Raw genomic sequence first — 25,132 nt, forward strand, 5'->3', positions numbered from 1 at the left:
GAATCATACTTTAATGTTTAATACAAAGCTGGTCACTATGTCAAATACTCAAAAACTCAAATAATAATGCCTTATTCAAATATCAATCAAATGTCCCGAGTTTATGCTTTTATGGCTCAGTTATCATGTCCAACCTTGTTCTAGAATCATAGATTGCTTTGTCTTAGAAGTCAACATCCTTCAGTTCGGAAGAAGACATGTTCTTGTGACATCAGTAATGTTGATTCAAAGTTGAAAGGAATATGTTTCTGATTCAGAGTAGATCCAGTATAATAGGATCATGATAGGGAAGCTCAATTTGCATAATGGCTGAAATGCTAGGCTAATGATCCGCAATCCATAATTGCGCGTATCTTCTAATTCTGCGATACTGCAATCTTTCTTTGAAATTCGCTATAATCCAGTCGACTATTAACAGAAGTTTTCTATGCAATGAACAACATTGCCGATATCACGGAATTTATAGAACGTCAAAATCTACAGTGCAGTTCTTAGAAAATGTATGATGTACATTTGATACGGACTCAAATGGCATTCGTGCGTTGTACATTTACATAACCAAGCCTCTGCTAGGAAATGATTTTTTAATGCAACAGCTTGCGAAGAAGAAAGATCCTGAATTTGTTATTTCTTTGTGGTCAAAAAAAGTCACCTTAAGTGATAAACTGTGAAGAGCTTAGTCACTAGAAGTCATACTAGTTAGAGGATCTTTGACTAGTTACAAATATGATTTTGAGCATATCAAAGAAATGGAAGAAGTCATATCTTTGACAATAGACAGAAATACTGAGCTAACACGACAAATTCTCAAAAGTCTTACAATCTATGCATTGAAGTACAGCTGCAAGTCGTAATTCAACGTGTTCATCAGATGTACTTCTCGATGAAGTTCAGAATGTATCTATAAACATCTTTGAGTCGATTTGACTCGATACGCAGACGCTCGAAGACACATTAGAGTAAGAATATCGTACGCTGTAATTTTCACGACAATTACGAATCTCCCAAACCGCTTCTAACTGAAAGAATGGCAAAGGAACAAACGGAGAGGAAATGAGTCCAAGAAAATGGGTCGATAACGAGAAGCAGACCATTCCCACGTCACCGAGATGTCCCGTGTGACATTCGAATAGAACGGCATTGTGCAAACAGAACGAACATCAAGTTGTTTCTGGCTACAACATCTACGTATATTCTTTGTGTCTGAAGCCATAAAGTTTGCCACTGATAGGAAATAATTTACTCACAACTGTACCATGAAGGTAAACGTTACTTACACATGGACATCGCGATGCCCCGTGGTATGATGGGAAGAGAAGAAAATGTTACGTTTGAAGCATTTCCTCCAAGAACATGATTAAATTAATCTGCAACGACTTTTAAACATAGTGGATTTGCAAATTGGATTGGATTAGCCTTTATTAGTCTCACAGTGGAGAAATTGACATTTCACAGCAGCATAGTTATGAAAGGAAGAGGAAAGGAAAGGATGAAGTAGAAAAGGAGCGGCTGGAAAGGCAGCCACTCTCACGGCGCCACCTTGAAGTCAAAAGAACAAAAAAACTAAATAACAAATAATATGACAACACAAAGACACAGACAGTCATTTAATCTTAAGCACTTTCTGCACCCTTTTTGTCATATGAGGCAGTTGTAGATGAAGAGAGGATCAAAGCGTCCTTTTCACCAGTGGATCCGGGACATCATGGTGGATGTGCATGTCTACTACAAGCTAAATGTTGAAAGCAAACACAAAGCCGTAGCATCCATTGATGAAAAGAGATTGTCTCACATCTCCTGTCCTACGTAAATCCGCTTCAATTCCAAGCCACGACAGTTCCACATATGCACCGACCTTTCCACTGAACAAAGCGGAGCTGTGATAATGTTGCCTAATACAGGCGCAAAAAAAAGAACAATCGCCCCAGAGTTGTCTAGCAATGACAGTCAAATGGCACTAACATTCCTCCCAATCAAAAACGGTGCTGGCATATTTGTGCTCTCGTCCTTGATGAACGTCATGGCCAAAAATGCTGAAAAACACATGACGCACAACAGAAAAGTGACAAAAGAAAACACAAAAACAACAAAAATTAAGCAAGTCTCGTGAGTGCACTTGCTGACGGCTGCCTACTCGTAGTGTAAACATTTGCGTTTTGCGAAATAAACATTAAAAAGTGTTTGTGGCAGATGACTCGATTGCACATCGAGTTTTGCACAGAGTTTTGCTGTATAATGATTAGCGGATTAAATGGAGTTTCATCCTTGCCATGCTTTCCCCATCGGTTTTCACAAGCATAGTACTGTAACTGGACAATTAGCTGCTGGTAATGGCGCGTGAGACATAGGTAGATAGCGCCAACTACTCAAGCGACATTATGTACGATGGCCAAAATGTTAGAAAAGAAGGATGAAGATCGAGGGAGGGAAATTGACACGAGTGCTGGGATCAAAAAATGTTTTAGATAGCTAAGGCACTTTGATCGCTCTGAAACTTTTGGCTAGCTATTAGCTGTCTAGCTAACGTGCTATCTAGCTATTTGCTATCTATTGGCTATCTATTAGCTGTCTAGGTGGCTGGCTAGCTATCTATCTTTTACCTATACACCTATATAGCTGGCTAGCTTTCTATTAGCTAGCTAGCTCGCTTTCTATCTATTTGACTGGCGCGTGTGGCTGCTGCTGCTCACCCACTGAAAAACTTAGCCTGTGACTGTAAAGTGACCTTAAAAGTTTTGAAAAGAGCTTATAAATGAATTGTATTATTATTATTATTATTATTGTTATATTACTCTGGCGCCATCTTGGACTACTTATGTTTTTCAGTTAAAAAAACAAATACAAAATGGTCGACAGAGATCGATGACATCCCTGATCGACCCTCCCCCAACCCACAAAGCAGGCAAGAGGAACAAATGTCTTTTTTGTTTTGTCTTTTGATTTAAAGCATATGGAATATATTGGGAGTGGGGCGGGGGGTCCTGTATGATGAATAAGCGGCAAAAAAGTAACACCAGTTGCTTAGTGATGAGACTGTTTTCTGGGTGGAGCCCACGTAAGATGTTACCCTGTCGTCGAGCTCACCGCTGCCGAGTTTGAGGCAATGTCCAAGGGTTGAAAAATGACTTCCATGGTGTAGTCTCGAAATGTGTTCTCCAAACATTAGTGGCAATTCCTTGGAGTTTAGGGGGGAGCGCTCGGTTCCTCTTTATCACACCATCAGTGACACATGCTTTACGGAACCGCTTGGTGTCCACACGCTGGCTGAGGCCCAATTAAAATAATCCCGATGTCAATTTTTCATAGGAGAAGTAATTTTGGATCAAATGTGAGAAGCCACTTGAGGATTAGAAGTTTTGGGGGGCCAAACGAAGCTTGCAACGTTGCACCACAGGGTCCCAACCGTGTTGGTTCATGTCCACGCTGATTCCTGGGTGTCTTCTCACTGAGGAAGAAGCAACGCAGCAAAGAAACGGGAGCATTTTGAATAAAATGTGATATTCCATTTTGGAGATGGACAGGATGTTTCATAAATCTGTGTCACTTCTATCTGTGCAGCGGGTGAAGGTATGAAAATGCAATACAGGTAACATCCGACTTACGACCGGCACGACATATACATAAGACCACGACCGCCAGACCCTATTTTTTTTTCATATTAAATCTACGCCTGGCACCGTGTGGTGTATTAACCACAAAAGTTAATTGTGGATTGTTTGGATACTTGGAGTTGCTGTACCATTTGCTATCGACTGCACATGTGTGAAAATGTTCCATTCTTCCCATGTTTGCTGATGTAGGAAAGTCACGGTCGATATAAATGTAACAAGCAAAACGCGTGAGTCTACTTCGTCACACAAGACACCACACACCGCAACGCGTGAGCAGTCCAGCAACGCATACGACAATTTTGGCCAGCCAGGAAGCATCCCACCGGCCAAGGCGAGAGCCAAGGCGTGGACATTACGGGCGTGCGGGACCGCCGTGATGAGAACGGGGGGAGAGTTTCCCGGCATCGGCGACATCGCGTCGGCGGCATTGTGGCGACGAGAACGCGGCGGCGACAACGCTCTAAGGCCGGGGAGAAGGCAACCGGTCGAACACCCAGACCCATACCCTCCCGTCCCCGTGGCGTCCGAATCACATCGTTTGCAATCGCATCATTTAGCACAGACATTTTGAATGGATTTCGACTTACGACCATTTTGACTTACAACCTTTTGGTTGGAACGGAACCCGGTTGTAAGTCAGATGTTACCTGTATATATTTTCCTGAAGCTACCAATATCACGTTTTTAGAGCAAAGATTTGCACGTACACAAGAAAAAAAACAACTAATATATATATATATATATATATATATATATATATATATATATATATATATATATATATATATATATATATATATATATTTTATGAAACATTTCACAAATGTTGCAGATCATATTTTTGTCAGCCAATCCTCCATGAAGCGTCTCCAGCTGGTCGAGAATGCTGCTGCTCGCCTCTTGACTGGTAATTATAAGAGGGAGCACATAACTATCACGCTGGCATTCCTTCACTGGCTCTCTATACATTTTAGTTATTTTCAATATGTAGAGTTTGTATGATCTCCCAGGGCTTGTGTGGGTTTTGTCCGGATATTCTAGTTTCCCACATTCCAAAAACACACATGGCAGAAAGCCAAATTTGACAGGCAACAGCCACATTTGAGAGTTCCTTCATGCATATGTGACACAAATGTGGTTCAATGACAGACTGGAAACGATGGTGGAATCCGCACATGACGGGGAGGCCCTTAGTAACGCGAGTTTATGTTTTTGTTGTTTGTAAAAAAAAAAAAAAAAAACATTTCTACGTTGCTAAATCTGTTATCATAACAGATCATGGGAGACACGGTCAAGGCCAGCGCGAAGTGAAGTCAGCGCATTGGGAATTGCTATACTGTGATTCAACATATTGATGTTGCTTTTTTTTTTTGCCAGGCATACCAGTGGTTACGATTTGAAATATGCAACCAAATTATATTTCAAATGCAATGCTGTCATTTAAAGACCGTGTGTAAGAAATGACCTCAAATTGTGTTTTCTTTCCTACGGTTGTGTGACAAACCTGTGATTTCATTCCATTTTTGAAGTTCCTGGCCTTTGGTCACTAAGGGTTTCCGTTACTTTCCATCTTCCTTGACGATTCTCATCGAGAGAAATGGTGTGGTCCATCGAGAAACCCTGGCTGAACTGATGATGCCCTGTATAAAGAAATACATCCTGTATTTAGAGGCGGCATCATTAATCACTCACAAATGGGTAAAACCAGATGTGAGGACTACCATTTAAATGGATGTTAGGAACATCCAGAACAGAACAGAGAGCCTATGATGAGTTCGACGACTGGCAAAAACTAAATTATAATCACGGTAATCAGATTAAGTCAAAGTTCGGCCGTTCAATCATGCCTATGATCAAATACCAACGATTATGAATCCATTTGTGTGTATTAAAATTCTGGAGGTCGACTTGTGCTGAAGAGTAACATCCTTAAAATGGGTGTTTTAACAAGACAATGACTTTAAATACCTCACTCATGTTTCAGTTTGCGACCAAGGGGTGGCCTTGCCTGTCGCTGCACAGTCGTTTTAATCAGTGTCCGTTAAAAGGAGACCCGGCACGGCCATTCAGTGTTGGGTCATTGTTTGTTTCACCCTGTCAGGTTTGTTTCATCATGTTTTATTTCTGGTTTTGTTTGCTACCTTGGACCTTTTTGTTCTGATGACTTTGTTGTTTGAGATTTTTGTTCCTGCTGACTTTATTGAATACAACTTGTCTAATAATAATAATAATAATAATAATAATAATAATAATAATAATAATAATAATACATTTCATTTATAAGCGCCTTTCAAAACTCTCAAGGTCACTTTACAGTCACAGGATAAGTTTTTCTGTGGGTGAGCAGCGGCAGCCACACGCGCCAGCGTTCACTCAATCCGGAACTCAAATAAAATAGTAAGACAAATAGATATAAAGATAGCTTGCAAGTCAATAGAAAAATACAACCTACTCCTCTCTCTCGCCTGCATTTTTGGGGTGCACTACTACCAGCACCTTGCAAATCGTGACATCATGAATGCAGAAGCATCTGGGTGACAGAACAAAAAAATTGAAGTTATGGCACGGCCAGCCAACTGTCGTTTCTTAATTCGATCAAACGAAGAGAGTTTCTATCAAATGTGGATTTTGGCCAACTAATACGACATTGCTTCTGACTAAAAACAATCCCTTTTAGTGAATTGTATCCATCAGCACCACCCATCCACCCTTCTTCTCCACTGCACCTCCCAACCATTATCTTACATGCATCTTTGTCTCTTTTATCTGAAGGCACCTCGCTGCGAGCGATTTGTTTCCTATGTTGCCATTATCTGATGCTAAAGCCAGAGGCTTTCTTTCGTCTTTTGTTTTCAGTTCAACCCCCCCCTGCTTTTTCTTTTTCTTTTGTTGCTTTATCGGGCCTCACCAATTTTGAAAACAGAGCTGAGGGCAAGAAAGGCGGAGTATGTCCAAAGGGGTTTAAAATGCATAGCCTATTATGTAAAGTTGGGAATGATTTCTAAATGCAAATTAGACACGAGTTTACTCAGGAAAAAAAGGCAATAATCTTTTTATTTGTTTTGATTTCATACTTTGATACTTTTGATTACAACTTTGGCTAATAGCTGTCCTTATGAATGATTACAATTCCCAGATAAAGGTTGTGGTACGCCGTACATTGTTTTAAAAGATAAAAAAACGCTAACACAAGCAAACAGCTTACCGCGCATGTGCACATTATGCTTTTATCAATCCAACCGTACGCAGCGATATAAAAATATATACGACAGAATTAATTTTGCTGGTTTGCCGTGACAATAGAAGCGATCGGCAGCAGCATTGTTGTTGACTACCAGCAGTTGAGACCAACTGGATTTGAGCCAAAATGGTCTTTGTAAGATCGGTTAATAATTTGTACTTTTTCTCCCATATAAAAGTTGTAGTATGGCGTCCATTATTTGGAATGATGAAAAAATGGTATAAAATACAGCGAAAACGTATACGTTGACATGTATGTGATTTAGTTGGCAAGGCACGATGACAGACTGCAGCCTAGGATTCATCTTTTCCTCAAGATTTGGTGCCCAGAAACTCTCGATTCTAAGAAGTACAGATGACGGCTGGAGAAACCTTTTCATCGATGGACCACTCCTGTACGACTGAGAGCTTACACAGACGTAGTGCCCAGAAACTGTCGCAAAGCAACTCCAATGTATAGTCTTAAAATATCTGTGTAGTGACATGTAGCCGGAGGAAAAGTTCCTTGATCGATGACTGGTGAGTAACATTCGCTTGACGCGCTTCCAGTGAATAGCAGATTCATGTACTTGGCAGGAGGATCGAGGTGTGGCGGTGTGTATGGATTTGCGTCATCATGAGGTCGTTTGCAAGCGATGGGGAGGGCGTTCCCTGTAGACTCCACCGGCGGTTCGTTGCGAAGATTTGACATCACGCCTGCTGTGTGACGCAGGGAGTAAGAGACCACCTCGCAGCTGGCTGGCTTGAAGCAATCACGTTCGAATGGAATTCAAGGTTTGATTCACCGATGTGAGGTGTTTCCCAAAACTTAGCTACGGGGTACACCCCACGTTTGTTGTGCGCTCAATGTAATTTTTTTTTATTTATGTGGTTATTTATTGTTTATTTATTAATTAACATGTTCCCTGCCAGACATGTGCAAAAATGTGTCCAATCCAGTGTCAGGCTTTTTTTTGTCATTGTCACTCGAATTCCAGGATCCACAGAATATTGCGTTTTAGGACTACATAAACATTCAATGCAGTCTTCTTTTATCAGGAAAAATAGAGTTAATTCCTAAATTATATGGGTCTGGAATTATATGAGATTGAAATGAGGGCGTATGTCCAAAATACAACGGAATACATACATATTGGTTTATATAGCGCTTTAACAACAGCTGAAGCTGGACTAAAGCGCTAACTTGGAAATAATGGAAATGCTGCCCCCTTGTGGAAAAGAAAAAAAAAAAACATTGCCAGAGGCCATGTCCAGGGCTTTGTCGGCACCCATGCATGAAAAGACAAAACCCGAACAAATTCGGGAATAGCACCCTGTCATATTTTCAATTCCCGAATAAATTCGTGAATGGCAGTGAATGAGTGAATTAATTACTCTCGTTGTTTATTTATATATTTAGTTAGTTAGTTATTTGTGTATTATATGAGTTTGTTTTTGCCTTCGCAGCTAAGTTACTTTCAACTGTGAACTTTATTGGCAGGTTAAAGGCAAAAACTGGAAGTGATCCAAAACTCCAATTTAACTCACAGTCTGCATCATTCCTGGCATAGCCAGATTTGTGGCTAATCGTCAGAAGCAATAAAGCGACCTATAAACTCCAGCATATATGTTGGAAGACTATTGTCGTGGACTGGCGATGAAATCCAAGTCTAGTGACGCAACAAAGTAGTTCAGTCAAGTATCCGTCTGTGAAAGTGTGCCTTGCGAGTTACATCAGCAATTCTTGACTACAGCTGTGCTTGGCCGTTAGCCAAGCGACTAACGCCTGCTTGACGCTTATTGTGCGCTCGGATTTTCTTCTTGTCAGTTTGGCCTCTTGTCCCGTTTGATAAATATCTAAAAGTGTGGCCCTGTTTTGTCCAGCTGAACCCAGATCATATGCTAAGTCACATGTTGGCTTAGAAGAGAAAACAAATAAAAATGGAATGCGTATTGGGTCCCGTTGCCACGTGCGCAATACTAGTCGTTTAAACCCCTTCGATTGCATTTTCATCTGATAAAACACAAACCTGTGGTCATGATTGTTGGTTCAGGTGATGGATGGCTGTCATCAATTGTCTCCTCTCTTCCATTTGGGCTGTCATATTCACCTGAAGAGCTGTCGTGTTCCCTTTAAAAAATATATAGTATCTGCAGTATGTTGACAGATAACTGAATATGCTAAAAAGTACAGTTATTATGTTGGCCCATTAACTCATTCACTGCCAGACGATGTGCAAAAAAGTGTCCACTTCTGTGCCAGGGTTTTTGTCATTTTCACTCAAATTCCAGGACCAACAGAATATTGAGTTTTAGGACTACATAAACATTCAATGCAGCATAAGAAAGCTTTGACTCTCTTCTATGAGCAGAACAAAAGAGTTAATTCCTAAGTTATATGGCTCTGGAGTAATATGGGGTGCAAGTGGGGTGGGGGGGCTGTACAAAAGGCAAATGCTGCCCCCTCGTGGAAGAGTAAAAACATTGCCAGAGGTCTGACTAGCGCTTAATCGGCACTCCCCGGCAAGAAAAACCAAACCCCCCAAGAATTTGTGAATGGCGCTCCATGTCATATTATCAATTCCCAAATAAATTCGAGAATGGCAGTAAACGAGTTTAAAATAAATACATAACTGATAATTAACAGCTGAGTTTGCAGTAATAGTTTTAATGTGTCCTTTGTCATTTTCAAATTATTATCGCAACCACTGTATCAAGGTTTTTTTTTTCTGCAACAGCATTAGCAGAACGTCAGCAATCTGTTTCAGAGGTGCGTCAGAGAATTTCCAGGACTGTTGTTACAAAAGATATATATATTAAATCCGAACTACAAACAACACGTTTCCATGGAATCCAAGGCACATTCCGGGAGAATATGAGGAGTCTTCCGGGATTGTCCACAACTACGTCATTACAGCCGTTTTGATGTAATTCCATATGTTTAAAATGGCTCCTTTTGTTGATGGGGAAATATCACATGGACACAGATGTGTAAGTAGTAGGTTGCAGCAAAGTAGGACCAGGAACTGTTAGATGCTCAGAGATAACATACAAGAAAGGGGACCAGCTAATAATGAAGTTTCTCGTTGTGTCTGCCTGCATCTGTTGCAATATCACAACTTCTAAGATGTACAACGCAGAGCTCCTTGTGACACTTTATGCAAAAAGCTATCCATTCCATCAAGCCATCAACGACCATCACAAAGGTAAATACAACGGCTTTATTATACAGTACAGTTTAGTTCTTTCATTACAAAACCAAAGCACATTTATTTTACATAAAATAAGGTATATTGTGAGTAGTTGTAAGGCTTATTAGGTTGAAAAATATGTTTTATGGGGATCTGGGAATGGATTATTCTCATTTTAATGGTTTCCTATGGGAAATTAATGTTTGGAATACACTTTTCACCTTCCACACACTTTTTGGGAACCAATTAAGTTTGTAAGCCAAGATATCACTGTATAGCTTTTGTGACACCTGTCCCGGTACCTTTCTGATACATCACGTAGGTTAAGAATCAATTGAAGTGAGTGGCTGACCTTTGCTTCCTCTGAACTGTCGATGGAAGTTGACTCAGAGCGTCCTGGAGGCTTCTGATCTTGGCCTTCTTCTCATTGAGCACCAGAACAAAGCGGGTGTATAAATCCCTTGTCATAGTTTCCTTTTCCTGAACGTGATGTTGGAGCCTAGTGACAAAGAGACCAAGGTGCACAAATGTATACATTACAATTTTTTTCATATTTTTGAGTCATTTGCGCTGAAGAATTATGTTGCCTATGTAAATTAAACGAGAAAAAAAACGTGACAAAAACCTTACACTAGTTACCAGAAATCACAGAAAAAAGTTCAGAGCTGTGGGTGTAACCGTCACGACTCATAGGGGCGACCGGTGATGATGTCATAGCAGTTGACTGCTGTGCATGAAAACAGCTGGCAGTGAGCATAAAAAAAATCAACCAGAGCAAACAGTTCTAACTGTAAACAAACACAGTGTTACTATTCTGGCAGGGGGGTTGACATTTTTTGGGCTGTCGTTTCTTTCAAATTTGACGGCAAAAAAAAACCTGCTTAAACGTACTCTTCAAGGATGTGTGCATGTTCCTCTTTCAGTTTACGGTTCTCCTCCGATAGGTGCGAGTTTTCTTTCAGCAGGTTAGAATTGCGCTTGAGCGACTGGCCAATCAACTCCCGGGTCAGCGCGGTTGGGTTTGAAGCAGGCTGAAGCTTCAAAGAGCCCAAGAGCACCTGAAAATAAGAGGAGGGGGAAAAATAAGAAAGGAGTCTGAGAGCAGAGGACCACAGGGTGAAAAGTCAACACGAGGACATAAAATTGTTGCGCACTATGCAGGGGACAAGTTTTCACAAGTTGCAGAGTGCCTCTAACTGCTCCTTTTCAATCAAAAATGTTGCATTACATGATCTTTCACAACATAAATTAACTTTCCAGACATCAAGCCAGATCCAGCAGGCCCGTGATGAACTGTACTAATACAATATGTGTAGATTAGATTAGCCCTTATTATTATTATTATTATTATTATTGCAACTTTCCCCATGGTGGGGCTATTAAAGGCTTTCTGTTTCTGATTCTGATTAGTCTTACATTGGAGAAATTTACATTTCATAGCAGCAAAGTGAAAAGGAAAGAAATAGAAAAACTAAATACAGGAGCTGCCAAAAAGGCAGCCACTCTCAAGGCGCCATCTTGAAGTCAAAACAACAAAAACAAAAAAATAATAAGAAATAATGGGACACAAAAGACACAGACAGTCATTCAATCTTAAGCACTTTCTGCACCCTCTTTGTTGTCTGAAGCAGTTGTAGATGAAAGAGGAGAGGATCAAAGCGTCCTTTTCACCAGTGGATCAGGGACATCATGGTGAAATGTGCACATCTGCTACAAGCTAAACGTTGAAAGCAAAGCTGTAGCATCCATTGATGAAAAGAGATTATTTCACATCCCCTGTCCTGTAAATCCACTTCAATTCCAAGCCGCGACAGTTCCACATACGCATCAACGCTCCGCACTGACTGTGCATTGTGTTTATCTATATTTATAATTTCATGTGTCAACAGTTCTTGTTCAGATAAAATATGGCGTCTTAACATGCTGTTTTCTGATTTAAAAAAAAGTTTTCCCTGTTGCAGCAGGTTGGTGAGCAGATAAGGGGGAATCGCCAAGTATAACTTGTTTGCGATTACCCAAGTTTTGTTATGGGACTTTTTGTGTCGCTTGGTGTGTGGTGGGCCTTACTCAGCGATGTGGGAGGATCTAATTCTGAACAATGATGTAATACAAATATAGCGGTGGACTGCGTGGATAAAATCAGTTCGGGAAAAAAAGACCCACTCTAAGCAGTTGACGGTGCTTTTTGGCAAAAGTAGAGGGAATGATCAAAACAGAGCAAAACTGTCATGGTGAAAGAATAAACAGCACGGCGCTCGCTTCCAAAATCTGCATTGGAGTTTCAGCAAATATTTATTTGCACTTGTGTGCCAGCCCAAGATATTCTCCAGTGTGAAGGTGCAAGAAAACCATGACATCAGGGTTTCTCCAGACTTTATAGGGTGATGAGGTGTTTTTGTCTGTCTGGGAGAAATATAGCGGGGTGGGGTAGGGTGGATGGGTGGAGGGGGGGGCAATGAGTTGCACTAGGTAGAAGTCAGTTTTTCACTCTGGTGGCTTCTTGTTCAAGATATGACAAGACACACAAACAGACTTGTGGCTCTGAAAAAAAAATCATGTTGCTTTTTTCCCCGATTGATACATTTTCTTCATTGGGCTTCATTGAGTCAATAAAATGAGCGTGAGTTTGTCAATATAGGTGTGTCACGTTTTGATTTGCGACCAACGGGTGGCACTGTTTTAATCAGTGGCAGTTAAAAGGATTCCTGGCACGACCATTCAGTGTCCGGTCATTGTTTGTTTTACCCTGTCAGGTTTGTTTCGTCTTGTCATGTTTTACTCATGGTTTTGTTTGCTACTTTGGACCTTTCTATTTTGATGATTTGTGTTGTTTAAGCTTTTGTTCCCGCCCACATTATTTATTTTTTTTTGTCAAATACACCCTGCTCCTCCATCTTGCCTGGTTTTTTTTTTGGGTCCACCACTATCACCACTTTGCAAATGGTGACAAGGTGTCGCTGCAACGAACCGGCAAACTACTGTTTACTCGTTTCTTTGGAGGTCACGATCTGGATTTCCGCTTTCTTGCAAGAGCGGACTAACTCCATTACAAAACAAAAACAACAACAAGAAAAACACACTGAAGTCTTGATCCACTGGGAAACAACAAAGTGATAAAAGTGCGACATTTTAAGTATTGTGTCCACAGTTTCAGACTAACAAAAATTATTCCATCATCAAAAGCAATCATGAAATATTTGTCATTTTTCTCCAGGACCGGTTTCACCCTGACAAGTTACACAGCTGTTTTTCCTTCCACTGCTGATAACGTCACCAATGAACACGCACTTTGCTCACTCACGCTTGCCTCAATCTGTCCACTATGCCATCTGATTTTATTTTCCGTCAGCATTTTTTTTTATAGCTGCCACACCCACTGAAATTATTCTGTTGTCATAAACATATACAGGAATCCCTCTTTTTTCACGGTTAATGGGGACCAGGACCATCTGCGATAGTTGAAAATCCACAAAGTAGGGTTTAGCATTGTTTGTGAGTACCAGCATGATTAAAATATGTAAACAGTATTTATACTTTATATATTTGAGACAAGGACTATAGCAGTACTGTATCCATATACAGTCAAACCTCGGTTTTCGAACGTCTCAGTTCTCGACCAATTCGGTTTTCGATCAATTCGGTTTTCAACCAAAAATTTTGGTTTTTTTATGCCTTGGTTTACAACCAAAAATCAGTTCTCGACCAAACTGAGTGCACCTGAATGCACCAGTCGACTCCCCTCCGCTTCCATATAAGCCACTTCCTTGTGTTGCGTCTCATTGTGACCAACGCATCGTGTAGCCTTCCATTGTCAGCAAGTGTCAATCACAATTTTGAAAAAAAAAAAAAAAAAGTAGACATTGATTATATTTCCATGTTCGACCAAATCAGTTTTCAAACTGGTTTCTGGAACGGATTATGGTTTAACTGTATATATTTTGTACATGGAGAGTCTAAGGTTACGGTCATCTGCAAATGATGATTTGATGATTTGTCATCTTCATCCTTGGTTTCTCAATAAGAAGCTGGCAAGGCCTCTTGAACACACAGGCGTGTCTTGTTAACATTTGACAAACAACATATGTTTTCACTTTTGAACAATTTTTACATTGTTTTACTGCTCTTCGTTTCCTTGAAAAATAGAGGTTTGTGACAATCGGAAGATGGAGGCTGTTCTGATCTAAAGCACAGTAGGCCGCATCCTGACTACCGTGGAGTCGCACCCCGGGCGTTGAAACTCAGCTCAGGTGTTAAGTCGCCACTTGTGCACCCCCTCACGCTGACATTACTCCCTGCATGTGTGTGGTCTTATTTTCTCTGTGGCGTGTGGGAAAACATGTAGAAAGCAGAGTACAAATTGAATTCCCCTTAGAGGCAAAACAATGTTTTCATCACACACTATGATAAATTAGAAACGCAACGATAATCAATTTTGTATTAAGTGCTACAAGCGACCATATTTGACCCCATCGAACAAACTGGGCCATCCTGTAAATCTGTTCCTGACTAGAATTTAGTGGAGTCAGCGATTGTTCAGGTCAGTCCAAATTCATAATCAACTCATGGAGGCCTGTATCAAATCTCCCCAGTCACCACTTTTCTTTCACAGCTATTACCTCGGTGATTGCCGACCTTGAATCCAGGCTGGGGGGGTATCGGCAATTTTACAATTGAGGTTACCCCCAAAAAATAAATAAGTATGTATTGTTAGTGGAAACAACACATGGGAAGACCACCCGAGATCTAAGAAGAAGGATGCTCGGAGAAACTCATAAAAGTCAGAGGCAACGTTAGGAATGTCACAATGATCCGGCGCAGCCTGTCCGGGGGAAATTCGGGTGGCACCGAGTTGTGACTAAGACCTTGTGCAAGATGTTCCACTAATAATCTCAAACGATGAGTCTTTGGTTAGTGGAATCCGAGTAAGAGGAAGAAGGGATTGAAGACCACAAGGCTGTACACTCAGTTTTCAAACACCCCCGAAAAAAATCTGTTTTTCCCACTGAGTTTGATTGAAGCACCTTAACCGTCATGTTTTGGTGTTCGACCAACAGGTGGCACTGTCAGGCCCCAGCTGCAGCTGCACAGGTGTTGGTTGCCTTAATCAGTGGCAGTTCCATTCAGTGTCGGGGTCATTGTTTGTTTCACCCTGTCAGGTTTGTTTCGTCTTGTCAGGTTTTACTCGTGGTTTTGTTTTCTACTTTGGACCTTTTTGTTCTGATGACTTTGTTGGTGGAGATTTTGTTTCTGGTGAATTGATTTAATACAATTTGTCAAATACACCCTGATCCTCCCTCCTTCCTGTTTTGGGGGGTTGTAAATCATGATATTAACAGAGGATGAATGAACTAAATAAGAGATATATTTAAAGGACAACCGACACCATTTTTTTGGTTTCCTAACTGATATCAGAAAAACATTTTAAAGCATTTAAAATACCCAAAACAGGCAGGCTGATATTTTTAGTCAAATGAAAAACACCAATAAAAATGCCTTAAAGTGGCCCAAAACTACTTCAAAATGACCTCAGAAAGTTTCAGTTTCATGGTCTGTTTCATGGTTTCAGTTTCAAGGTCCCACCCCCTTGTTCGTGACGTCACTCCAGTACGTCGTGCCTTGCTCTAGAATCAAAACAATGGCTTCAGATTCGGAGAAGATGCTTTCTTGTTAGTCATCCAGTTATGAATATGATTCAAATAGTTTTGAAGAGGAAAGCATAAATGTTTGCAATCGATTAAAGTAGTAGTACTTCCGTATCAATTGAACCGTCAGGACTCCAATGTAGTGTCCCGGAAAATGCACAAGATGGCGCGCAAGCTCCATTGGAAATGGGCTGATTTGTCTGCCGCATTGTCTGTCACCATCGCATTATTTGTGTGTTTTCCTTCTAATTTCGCCATCAACATGGATCAACACGAAGTTTTCAGTCATGAACTCGAAAACAAGACATCCTGAATATTCAGCGCGAGTCTTAAAACGGAAAATATAGCTATATGCCGTGTAATCTTTGCAAAATACGCTCAGTAGAAGTCATTTGAAGTGATTTTACAAATTATGGACACAACTTGTCCGGCTGCGTCGGTTGTCCTTTAAAAGGTAAAACCAAGCCTTGCTTAGGAAAACGGAATTTGTTTGTTATTGATCGTAGACCTTTGCGGGAAGAAGAAAGGCATCCTGGAATACTTGTATTTATTTTCTTGAGCGTCAGCTTCTCCCCTGAGACAAAGTGATAACGTTAAAGGTCAGCTTGACTCTATGAAGGTGTGGGAGGTCTAACTGAGGTTTAAAGATGGCACTCTTTTTGGTATTCTATTCCACAAAAATGAATTTTGAAGCAATCAAAGACAAAAGGTCAAGAAAAAAAACAGCTCATATCTTGCTTTGAACTTGAACAGACTCAGACAATGCACGTTAAGTACAACTGAGCAACATCGATGAAAAGGTTTCTTCAGTCGTCATCTGTACATCTTTGAAGGTGTCGGACATTTCGCTTCTTATCCAAGATGCTTCTTCAGCGAAGACACCTTCAAAGAAGTACAGATGACGGCTGAAGAAACATTTTCATCGATGGAACACTCCGGTACGACTGAGAGCTTACACAGACGAACTGAGTAATATGTTTAAAACATCATTTGTGATTCATTTCTGGATCTCGCGATCGTAGGCATGACGGCTGGCGCTAAACGCGACATTGAGCAAGATGTCTACAATGTAAATGCTGCGTCAGTGACTTCAAAATCTACAACGTTGTCAGATGTGTGGTCCGCTGTTTGTTTTTGTGTGTCTCCAGAAAGCTAAAGGCAGAGCTTGAGGTCAAACCTGGGCAGAAGGGGTGAATGTATTGATGTAAAAGATACTTTGCTTGTCATAACAACCAACACGCGGACTTAACACCACATACCACAAGGGTCAGAGCATACAAATACGAAAAGAAAAAAAAAATAGAAATACTCTTCACAAAGATGTACGTAGAGGGATTCAGGTGTGTTTAGTCCACGTTTCCCATGCACACAAATTACCATGCTGTACGTCGAGAGATTATAGAAGCCGCACTTCGTGGTTTCCGCCATTTTTTGGGAGCCATTAGTCAGGATGACAGCAATTTTATTTTATTGCTCTGTTAATCATATGTAACACTGGCTTGCTGAAAAGGTTGAAAATCCGACGACATATTCTCTTGGTTGTTAGGCCCAAAACAACATTAATAACGAAGCTTAAGCAAACGGGAAGCCTGGGTTGCCTGGGTACAGGGAAAATGAGAGTGCAATAAGATTTCAGTCACGTTCAAATGCACTCCGGAGATTTACGATGGTGATGTTGCAAATCTTTCCAAGTGAAGTAGCTCCCATTTGGCAAACCAGGCTTATGATTTCTTCCGAGATGACAGTTCGCTTTACTGTAACAGCGGAACATTTCATTCGTCATAACGGGAGCAAAATTGGAATTTCCTCTCTCAATCGCTCCCAGTTTGCTAACCATTTTTTTCCTACTTTTCACACAAAATTATGAATGGTAGATAGATAAATAAAGAAAGAAATAAAGAAATAAATACCTAAATAAAGAAATAAATAGATGAATAGATAAATAAATAAATAAATAAATAAATACATATATAGGTGGATAAAAAATATATAGGTGGATGGGTAAATAAATACATAAATAAATAGACAGGTAAATATATGAATACAACAGTGGAAATAACTAAATAAATAGGTAAATAAATAAATAAATAGGTGGATAAATAAAGTAATTAATTAATGGATAGATAAATAAATACATACATACATAAATAGGTGGATAAAAAAATAAATATATAGGTGGATGGATAAATAAATAAATGAATAAATATTTGCCTTAGTATGTTCAAATAAGAATGACATTTTCAAATTTCAGTGGTGGAAATAAAAAGACATTTACGGTATGTTTATTTCAATCAAAACTGGTAAAATTCAACCCAAACGCTATCTCAGGGTTTTTCAGCATCATCTCCAAGTAATCAGGAACGTGGCTGTGATAACACTGAGTGGAATGATGACAGAATAAAGTCGTAGAAAGTGAGCTCAGGAAAGAAAGTGTGGGCATGGAGAAAACATTAGCACCGTCAGGAGGCGTGGAGCTAGATAAAGAGCAGGAAGTAGGGGAGGGAGGTGTCATCCCATCACTGATAACGGGGACGTTCCCACAGTCATTTAGCAAGTAACCTGTGCAATAAGTTCCTCAACAATGTGGCATTCACTTTTCGGCGAGTCGTGATTTCATGCATCTGGCCGACACATCAACAGCATTTGAGAGCAGAGGCAATAAAAAAAAAAAAAAAAAAATAATAATAATAATAATAATAATAATAATAATAATAATAATAATAATAATAATAATAATAATAATAATAATTGTATTGATTTTTCCAAATTCATGTTGTATACTTGGTATTTTTGGAATAATTCAAATATGGCAGGTGGAGTTAAAAAAAGACTTTTCTAACTTTATAGCCTGGTTTAGATTCTTAATTTTTTTATGTAAATATATTGCAATAAATGTACTTTTTTGTTCATGTTGGTTGGTTCAGGTTTTATTTCTCATTTCTTCCATCTATTACTCCCATGGTGCTTTCTCCCATCTTTGTGACTGGTTTAGTTAGTATTGCTGTCCGTGTTAAGCGCGCTTCAGCTGTTGTTAAAGCGCTATAGAAATCATTATGTATGGATTGTATTACCACTTCTGGGGTTACATTCATAAAATATCGTCATCAGGTCAAGTTCAACACCTGTTTTGTGCACTCCCACCTTTCTTCCATTTTTGCTGGAAACATGTTGATTATTTCACAATTACTCATGTTGTCAATCACATGTTGGGAAAGAGCAGTGAAAGACAATAAAAAATTGAACAGGCGTGTTATTATATACACAAAAAATTAACTTAAATATATATATATATTTTTTTTAAAAACAGAATAAAATAATATGTACACAGTTTCATATGTAGAGAAATCTAGAGGGAATGACAAGTGGGGAAAAGCTTTCATCAACTCGTGTAAAACAGCGGTAGATGAGGAACATCCTGTCCATAAATCAGGCTTTTATGGTCCTTTACAGTGTTCCTTAGCCTCAGGCTTTCGCCTTGTGGTGGCCTCTCCGGAGAAAGACATTTTAAGACCTATGGTGACCTGCACCCTCCAGGCAAGAGCACCTGACAAGATTCACACTAAAATCCCAAATCGCTTGTCACCAAGAGTAGTGGAAGAACCCACATGTGAAAGTTCACTCGACACACCTCTCGTATTGGGACCACCGAAGCTCTTATCTGTTCAAGTGTTTTGAAACAACTTTACTTTGAGTTAAATTCGTAAACCTTTCTCCGTGCCCATTGGAGCACAACCTCCTGGCAACAAACAGAATGATTTCTATCATGTGCCTTTGTCCAAGGCCACCTGGAGGGACCAGGGGGCTTTTTCTATTTCTGCAATAATGTAGACTGTAAACCTTATCTTTTAACAGCGCCCCCCCAGTAAAAAAAAAAAACTTCCTTTCTATTAGGAGCGATGCCATTGCGTGTTTTTCTCCCTAGGGAACAATCCTGGTTTGACATGGGAGGTGCGTAGGATGTTGAGGAATTTAAGGGCAAAGTAATGAGCCATCGATGACAGCTTTCTGAATGTGATTCTTTTTTTAAGGGGAAGGGGCACTTTTGAGGAGCTTGTAAGACATTTTTTTAAATAAAGTGTGATATATGGAAACTAATTTTAGAAATCTTTTTGTTTTGTGTGAATCAGAACGACCACAAAGGGCTCACCATTTTTTTCGGTTATTTCATACTTCAGGTTTTTCAGAGTTAATAATGTGCAATATTGAAAATGCTTCCTTACCGGGATGCCGCCACAAATTTTGTGATAAGAGAATTGCCGGCGATCCAGAGTGAGCTCGAAAGAATAGATGTCTCCGTCACGGGATCTCCTTTTGCTCCCTCTCGCCTGTTCACCACCGATCAGTGCTTGATGTAGATCCTCGACGAAACTCTCCATTGGGACCGCCATGTCACTGGCCTTCTTCCGAACCTCATCTTCTGAAACTGGACAGAAAGAAAGCAAATCCCCACCCTCAAGATTATCCAAATCAAACAACTTTCAAGAAACTTAACAGGGAGCAAAGCAAAATAATCAAAACAAATGACGTCATGAGACATGATTGTATGCAAAAGATAATAATAATAATCATACATTTCATTTATAAGCGCCTTTCAAAACTCAAGGTCACTTTACAGTCACAGGATAAGTTTTTCTGTGGGTGAGCAGCGGCAGTCACACGCGCCAGCGTTCGCTCAACCCAGGATTAACTCAAACAGATAGAAAGCTAGCTAGCTAACAGATAGAATCAGAATCAGAAAGCCTTGAATAGTTCCACAATGGGGAAATTTGCAATAGATAGCTAATAGATAACCAGTTAGACATCTAGCTAGCTGGCTAACAGATAGCCTATAGAGAGCTAATAGATAGCCAGCTAGACAACTAGCTAGCTAGCTATATATCTTACATATAGCGAGCTAGAGAGCTAGCCAGCCAGATAGCTAATGCTTCAAAAGGAAGTCCGGGGTAGCCGGGGTGTCATTGCGTGTCATCAGCTGTTGCGCAGCTGCACACACGAGGTCCAGAGGGTCCCGATTAACACATCAAACGCACAGCGAGCGAGAAGGCGACACACACTGGTGCGGTCACAACCCGACGGCCCCGGCAGATGGACATCGATGGAAAATCAAGGATCGCTTCTGCTTCCAGGTGTCCTTCCACACAAAGTAGACCGCTGTGCTTACAAAAGGCACACAGCGCCTCAACATGGGCGTGCGCATACAAAGACGGTCTTGTGTGGTGTTTCATCAATTTTATCCACCTGTAAGATGCGGTACAAAAGTGAAGGGATGATGGGGAAAACAGGTTCGTTTGTGCATTTGGTTAAAGAGTCACAAAATTATTCGAATGGGTCTTTGCCAGGTGCAGGTGAACAGTTGGTCCAGTCTGTTGACCGATAGAACAGGTGATTGCGCTATCGGAGCACTTTTAGCTTTAAGCCGTTATAAACTGATTTTTCATCATACTTATCATAACTTTTTCTATTGCATTAATAATAATAATAATAATAATAATAATAATAATAATATACATCTCGTTTGTAAGCGCCTGTCAAAACTCTCAAGGACACTTTACAGTCATATTATATTTTTTCTGAGGCATTATGAACGAGAGAGGTTTTCAAACTGCAGGTTGACAATGTCCGAGGTTAATAAATGGACGATTCGAAATATCTGCTTTTGTTGCCATTGTCCAACATTTAACAAATAAAAATAAAACATAGGAAAATAAAAAAATCATTTATTAATAATCAATATATTATTATATGTATGTATGTATGTATGTATGTATGTATGTATGTATGTATGTATGTATGTATGTATGTATGTATGTATGTATGTATGTATGTATTTATTTATGTACGTACGTACGTACGTACGTACGTATTGCATTGTATTTTGGACAGCCACCCTCATTTCAAGCTCATATAACTACGGACCCATATAATTTCGGAATTAACTCTTTTTTGTATGAAAGAAGAGAGTCTAAGGTTTCTTACGCTGCATTGAATGTTTATGTAGTCTGAAAACTCATTATTCTATGGGTCCTGGAATTTGAGTGAAAATGAGAAAAATCCTGACACTGGAGTGGACACATCTTTGCAAATCATCTGGCAGTGAATGAGTGAATGTAGATTTTACAACTGCTCCACAGTGACAAAGTGCTTAACAGAACATTTAATATATTACGTCCACAAAATCAGAATATCGATCTATATATAAGGCACCGGATTATAAAATGGACTGTCGGCTTTTGGGAAAATGTACCTTTTTTAGGTGTGCGTTATCATGCGGAAAATATAGTAATTGTAGAAGGACATACAGTAAAGTCTCGTTATATCGATATCGGATATATCGATAGTCCCGGTTATATCGATACTATTTCTATGCACGCACGGAGAAAATTACATGCAAACAGGGTCAGATATATCGATAGTCCTGGTTATATCGATATTTTTTCGGACTCCCTTGAATATCGATATAACGAGACTTTACTGTAATAAAGAAGTTGACACTGTTTTTATCAGGGAGGAAAATACTTAGAGGGACCGCATACACTGTAGGCCTGCTGTATGATTTAATTCAAAGCAAATTGTTTAGTTTTTTTTGGATGGGGGCCTGGGGTTGAATTATCTGCCTGCCGTCGCTACCTAGATAAAGACAAATGTTATGAGGGGAAAAAAAGGCAAAACTTTGGATACCTTCTCCATTCCATGCAGAGACGCCATCAGAGAGAGCGAGTGCAAACCCCGCACCGAGATTCCCAACAAAGTCAACTCGTAGGAAATAAGGAATCCCCGGATCTGTGACCACAATGATCTGCCTGACTGCACCGCTCATATCGCGCGTGTCACCTTCACCTGCAGAGAAGTGGCGTGACATAAATTCCCATGCACAATAGCTACTCTGACATGCCTCCTGTTTCGGTCATATGTTGTAAGTTAACGTGGTCATGTTTTAGTTTTCATCAAAATGCTTCATTGTTTGCTTTTCAGATTTCGTAATCAAAGCCTCCGTATTTCAACAGGGGTCTTCTTGAGTCGCTTGGACCATATGGAGGTCATTAGTGAGGCCCGCCCGAGCACTTGCAAAGTAATTACATGTGACGAAAACTGGAATGAAGCCATATCTTCAACAGCTTTCGTTCAGTTTAGTGTTTTAGCATAAGGACGTCTTGACAGTTGATTTTAATTTGATTGACAATCTTTATTTCCAAAGCTTGTACTTAAAGAATAACCACAGATGGTTATCATGCTATATTGGATGGTTGGTCTGCAATTTAAGATGATTTTACGTTTGATGAATCTGTTGATTCTGATTGAAAAAAAAATCAATGTTTTAATTTCCATGCGTTTATTGAAAAACAGAGCAGAAAATGCTTAAATGTCAATTAATCTTGCTTCATTCGTGGGTTTGATGCATATGATCAATCAAAAACATCAGGAAAAATAAGTTTGATTATTTTCCAAAGTAAAAGCAGATGTTTTGCAAATGGTTGCAGATGATTTATTTTGAAAAATTAAAACAAAAAGACCCATTCAGTCTATGTTAATGGAGGCTTACGGAAATGTGGTTTATGCATCTCTAATATCAAAATGACATTTTGATTGCCTTCACGTTTGCCTAATTTGAGAGCAAAACCTTTACCGCTGACAGATGTCATCACATAGCAGTTTGAAATGCGATCATTAAAACAACATTTCTCAGAATGACATCTGTATTTTACAAGAAATGAATCGACTGACAGCTCAGACCACAACAGGCAAAGCTCTGATAACTTCAAATTGCCAAATCATCATTTTGTGATTGAAGCAGGCATGTGAGTCCACTACTGCGTACATATTATTTAGAAATAGGACCGTGCTCTCGGGGCAGTGTAACAACTCATAATGCAACATCAGATGAAGTCACTCCTGCATTATCCACTTCACTTAATGGCCAGATCGTTGTTTTCCTGTGAAATAATAAGAAAACATTTACTGTACTTGATTGCGGATGTCCAGGCGAGAAGGGGCAATTAGTGCTTCCAGTGGAAGTGGGAGTGATTTTTCAGAGCGGCTAAATTGCAAGTTAGCAGAGTTACTAGTTGTCTCTGAGTCCCTCAAGACACCTTGCAATAACTTATAAGTGTCAACACCCTTCATTTTTCATTTCACTCAAGTCACACAGAGCCATATAGAAAAATTACAGATTAAAATTGAACCGTTGTGCTTGCAGAAGGGGTGCGGCGAGAGGGAGGAAACTAATGAGATGATTGAGAAGAAGGGTTCAACTTTAACCTCATATAAACGGAGCCCAGCTAGTCATTAGTTACTGTAACATCTGGTGTGCGGGGGACGATGACCCTGTGGTGATGACAGAATGGTACTTTAGGTGAAAAAATTTGTCTGTGAGGAATGGTGAGCTGCACAAAACTACTCAGAATTGATCCTGAAGTCTGTCAATGTACTGCACCAGCGCCCATACAAACAGAGAGTATTCATTCATTGACAAGAGCTGTCATGCAGTTTTGACTCATGGCCTTTGACCCCTTCCTTCATCTTGCAATCACTGTCTTTTGTTGTCTTAAAAACAAAATAAAACGCAAAGGTCTTAGAAGTACTATTCAAACAAATGATGTTTTTTGCCAGGAATGTTTCAAAGAAAGTATACAATTTTGTCAAATTCCATATTTTTGATGAAGCATGCAGTGCACTTACAGGGTGATGGCAATTAAATTGGCCTTTCACTGAACTTTATCTTTGTGGCTGCTCACACATTGGGTGTTAAATTAAAATGAGAGCTTGTGTTACACAGCGATTATTTTCCGGGACTCATGAATGAGTGGACATTTCATGTCCCAATACGAAAACATGTTTTCAGAAGAATTGTTTAAACCAGAGTCAGTTTTAATGTATTCCCAATGATTATGATTCATTGATAAATCATAATACACCACATTTGGAATAGCAAGATATTCCCCATCCATTCAGTTGTAATAATACTATAAGAATTTAGCTTTTAGCTAATGTGTCCAATTGTGTTTTTTTTTTCTTTCTCAGCATTAGCACTGAGTTAAAAGATGTTTAATATTTTCTGTGCAGGTTAAAAAAAGGATCAACTTCACAAAATGGAGACACAAAAATGTCGTTGTTTCTCCTCTATAAACCTCAACCTTTAAATAGCTTAATGGTGTAATTACTTAACAGATACATATTTTACTAGGAAACGAAAGGAACACTAGGAAAGTCAAAATTATATGGCAGTGCTGTACTTCGGTACGTGTCTTTTTCATTTGAAATGACCGATGCCACTTAACAGTTACTTCGCTTAAAGACATTCTCAAAATACTTACTGTTACTAGGACTCTGTGGTGTTCGAACGAAGGCTGTATTAATACGAAATTTGATGTTTTGCGTTGATTTCCTGTCAAGCTTTCACTTTCGACCCTTGTTTCGCAGCCAATCAGCATCGAAGACGAGTTACGTGTGGCGTCATTACGTCAGATTCAGT

General features: G+C 39.7%; 2 protein-coding genes across 4 annotated transcripts in view; both read right to left on the reverse strand.

Moving 5' to 3' along the window:
* Positions 1–4,025, reverse strand: part of vcana (versican a) — a 49,936-nt gene extending 45,911 nt beyond the window's left edge. Inside the window, 1 exon segment of the mRNA XM_088993778.1 lies at positions 3,935–4,025. Within this exon segment, the coding sequence (XP_088849904.1) occupies positions 3,935–4,025 (91 nt within the window).
* LOC148898849 (DNA repair protein XRCC4-like) lies at positions 1,591–25,097 on the reverse strand. Of its 3 annotated transcripts, none has more exons than XM_088993779.1 (8): positions 24,975–25,097; positions 22,342–22,500; positions 19,884–20,086; positions 10,913–11,079; positions 10,374–10,520; positions 8,861–8,961; positions 5,116–5,251; positions 1,591–3,445 (listed from the first exon to the last, which is right to left on the reverse strand). In XM_088993779.1, the coding sequence occupies exons 2-7, from the start codon at positions 22,478–22,480 to the stop codon at positions 5,124–5,126; spliced, it is 885 nt and encodes a 294-aa protein (XP_088849905.1). In that variant the 5' UTR covers positions 22,481–22,500; positions 24,975–25,097; the 3' UTR covers positions 1,591–3,445; positions 5,116–5,123. The 3 variants fall into 3 exon arrangements, 2 of the variants coding, with proteins under 2 accessions (XP_088849905.1, XP_088849906.1); XM_088993780.1 differs by lacking the exon at positions 24,975–25,097 and adding an exon at positions 23,920–23,958; XR_016114649.1 differs by lacking the exon at positions 8,861–8,961.
* Positions 25,098–25,132: the final 35 nt, after the last annotated feature.

This window comes from Hippocampus bargibanti, linkage group LG04, assembly GCF_051943395.1.
Source record: "Hippocampus bargibanti isolate YZ-2025 linkage group LG04, ASM5194339v1, whole genome shotgun sequence".
In the NCBI taxonomy this organism is placed as follows: Eukaryota; Metazoa; Chordata; class Actinopteri; order Syngnathiformes; family Syngnathidae; genus Hippocampus; species Hippocampus bargibanti.